At 44.9% G+C, this 2,673-nt stretch overlaps 1 protein-coding gene across 2 annotated transcripts; it reads right to left on the minus strand.

Moving 5' to 3' along the window:
- Positions 1–312: 312 nt before the first annotated feature.
- zgc:103759 (U8 snoRNA-decapping enzyme) lies at positions 313–1,928 on the minus strand. Of its 2 annotated transcripts, none has more exons than XM_023981550.2 (5): positions 1,861–1,928; positions 1,452–1,591; positions 1,267–1,307; positions 932–1,163; positions 313–836 (listed from the first exon to the last, which is right to left on the minus strand). In XM_023981550.2, exons 2-5 carry the CDS (start codon positions 1,581–1,583, stop codon positions 627–629), a joined length of 615 nt encoding a protein of 204 aa, XP_023837318.1. In that variant the 5' UTR covers positions 1,584–1,591; positions 1,861–1,928; the 3' UTR covers positions 313–626. The 2 variants fall into 2 exon arrangements, with proteins under 2 accessions (XP_023837318.1, XP_023837317.1); XM_023981549.2 differs by having other exon boundaries at positions 1,759–1,918.
- Positions 1,929–2,673: the final 745 nt, after the last annotated feature.

Here is a 2,673-nt window from a genome sequence, read left to right on the forward strand (position 1 = left end):
CCAAATGGACATGACACCAAGTATACTTCCAAAGTTGTGGCAAAATGGCTTAAGGACAACAAGTCAAGGTATTGGAGTGGCCATCACAAAGCCCTGATCTCAATCCCATGGAAAATGTGTGGTGTAGAACTGAAGAAGTGTGTGCGAGCAGGAGGCCAACAAACCTGACCCAGCTACACCAGCTCTGTCAGGAGGAATGGGTCAAAATACACCCAACTTATTGTGGGAAGCTTGTGGAAGGCTACCCAAAACATTTGACCAAGTTAAACTATTTAAAGGCAATGCTCAAAAACTAATTGAGTGTATTACATTTCTGACCCACTGAGAATGTGATGAAAGAAATAAAAGGTGAAATAAATAATTCTCTCTACTATTATTCTGACATTTCACATTCTTAAAATAAAATGGTGATCCCTAACTGACCTAGAGACAGGTGAATTTTTACTAGGATTAAATGTCAGGAATTGTGAAAAACTGAGTTTAAATGTATTTGGCTAAGGTGTATGTAAACATCCGACTTCAACTGTATATAGAGTAAGTTATACAATTTGATAATACAGAACTGTGTGTAACATACTAACAGGAAATAGTAATATTTAATGTAATTTCTTACATTGTGTGTGTGATTAGGCTGCCCCCCCCCAAGGTTGTTTTCTCCTCTGCTCTGCGTGTGTGAGTGCTGTCTGTAGCTCCTCGGGTGTCACCAGGCCGAAGCGCACTAGAGCGTCCTCCAGCTGAGATCGAGAGTTCCCAATAAAGGAGTGGGACAAGAACGAGGGAAGCCCTCCTCCTCCTCCCTTTAGTGTATAGAGAGGAACTCGGACCATCCCCATCACCTGGAAGATAGGAGGGGTTGAGAAGGTAGCGGGGAGATAGGATGCAAGGAATGCCGGAAAGACAAATGAACACATACTGTACACACAAATGCTACCTCATGGCCATGGTCTGTTGCTGTGCTAGCAGCTGCCTTTTCGACCTCCCTGATCTCTTTCTCTTCCATTCTCCGGGCATAGAAGTGAGTAATGAGGTGAGAGGAAGAGGAGGAAGGGTTGTGGCAGGAAGACACATGATCCTCCACGGTGACTGACAGTGAGAAGCCCAGCTCCTCCCACAGTTCCCTGCTCAGGCCCTCCTCTAGGGATTCTTCTGACGGGTCAACGAGACTGAGGTCAAAGGTCAGATGTCAGAGCACATATACAGTATTCTGAATCCCAATCCGTCCCTTCCACTAGTCTAGAGTAATATTCTCTGTATGACATCACTCACCCGCCAGGGAAACCCAACAGACCATCGAAACGCATCTGCATCTGTGGAGGGAGATAAATGAAGTAACTAACACTAGTCTCTCATGACAGGCAAAATATAGCTGGCCACCGACCAGTGTGCCCAGGAGATTTGGTTCTGATTGTGGAGATTACTAACACGTGCACGCACACATCCTGCTCTCTCACCAGTATGATGTGTCTGATGGGGATTTCTTCGAACAGCTGAGCTTCTGTGTCTGCATAGAGCAATATGTGACACGCGTGTCTGCACCCCACACACGCCAACGCCTCTTCTCTAGACAGCTGTCCACTGGCCATGCTGCCGCCTGTACACACACACACACACACACACACACACACACACACACACACACACACAACACACACACACACACACACACCACACACACACACACACACACACATTAACGCTCCCTCTGTACAGCTGTCCACTGGCCATGCTGCTGCCTATACATACACACACTGTACACACCACCAAACTCTGCTACTCCAATTTATAGATCTGTTCCACCTTCATCTGTCCCTCTTTTCAAGTCTCGGAGATTCTATCATATATTATATTGTAAATACATACAGCTACTGTAAAAGTGTGGATGACCACAGCCAGCTGCAACTCCTTTCTGTTTACAACCAGAAGCAGGAAGCTTCTGCCTCGTTAGGAAATGGGTTAGCTGAAATCAGGATAAGGCGTTATATCGCCACCTGGAGGGCTGGAGTTTAGCTCCCACAGAGCATTTAACCTGTGGCATCTGCTTGTACAGTAGAGCAGGGGGTTCTCAAACTTTTTGCGGCTTGGGACCCCGAGGAACCCCTTTTGTGATAGCAAATGAATCGGGGACCCCCTCATAATCAGAACACAACTTGAGTTAAATAAAAATAGCATACAAGGAGTTTTACTATGACTTTGGCAGTGCAGGGCTAGACAAACCAAGTCTCTGGCCTGGGAAGGCCCATCCCTTGGCATCGGAGAGAACCAATCTGTTTTCAAGCTAATTTCCTGGAATTCTACACATTTTACCATGAGGCAGAGAGAACTTTGCAGTTTTACAGCTTAAATTACAGTGCATCTATGCAACAACAACAAAAGGGGGGAATTACAATAAGTACTGAGTTGAAAAATGTATAATTGGTGGAATACTGTGGATATCAATATCCCTGTGAGCCTCCCAGGCCCATGTTGCCAGGTTAAGAGCATAACTTGTAGATTAATAATTTTACCAGTATCCAATGTTAACTTTTTTTCCACTCATTGGCCCATTTGGCCAGGGGCAAAAAATCTACTGGTGTAATTTTCACCTGTAATAAAATTATAGTAAACGATTACAGTTGCGAGAGCAAATCTTTTTTGGTGAGAGAGGTGAAATCCATGTGGGAATGAAGTGTATTT

This window comes from Salvelinus sp. IW2-2015, linkage group LG36, assembly GCF_002910315.2.
Source record: "Salvelinus sp. IW2-2015 linkage group LG36, ASM291031v2, whole genome shotgun sequence".
In the NCBI taxonomy this organism is placed as follows: Eukaryota; Metazoa; Chordata; class Actinopteri; order Salmoniformes; family Salmonidae; genus Salvelinus; species Salvelinus sp. IW2-2015.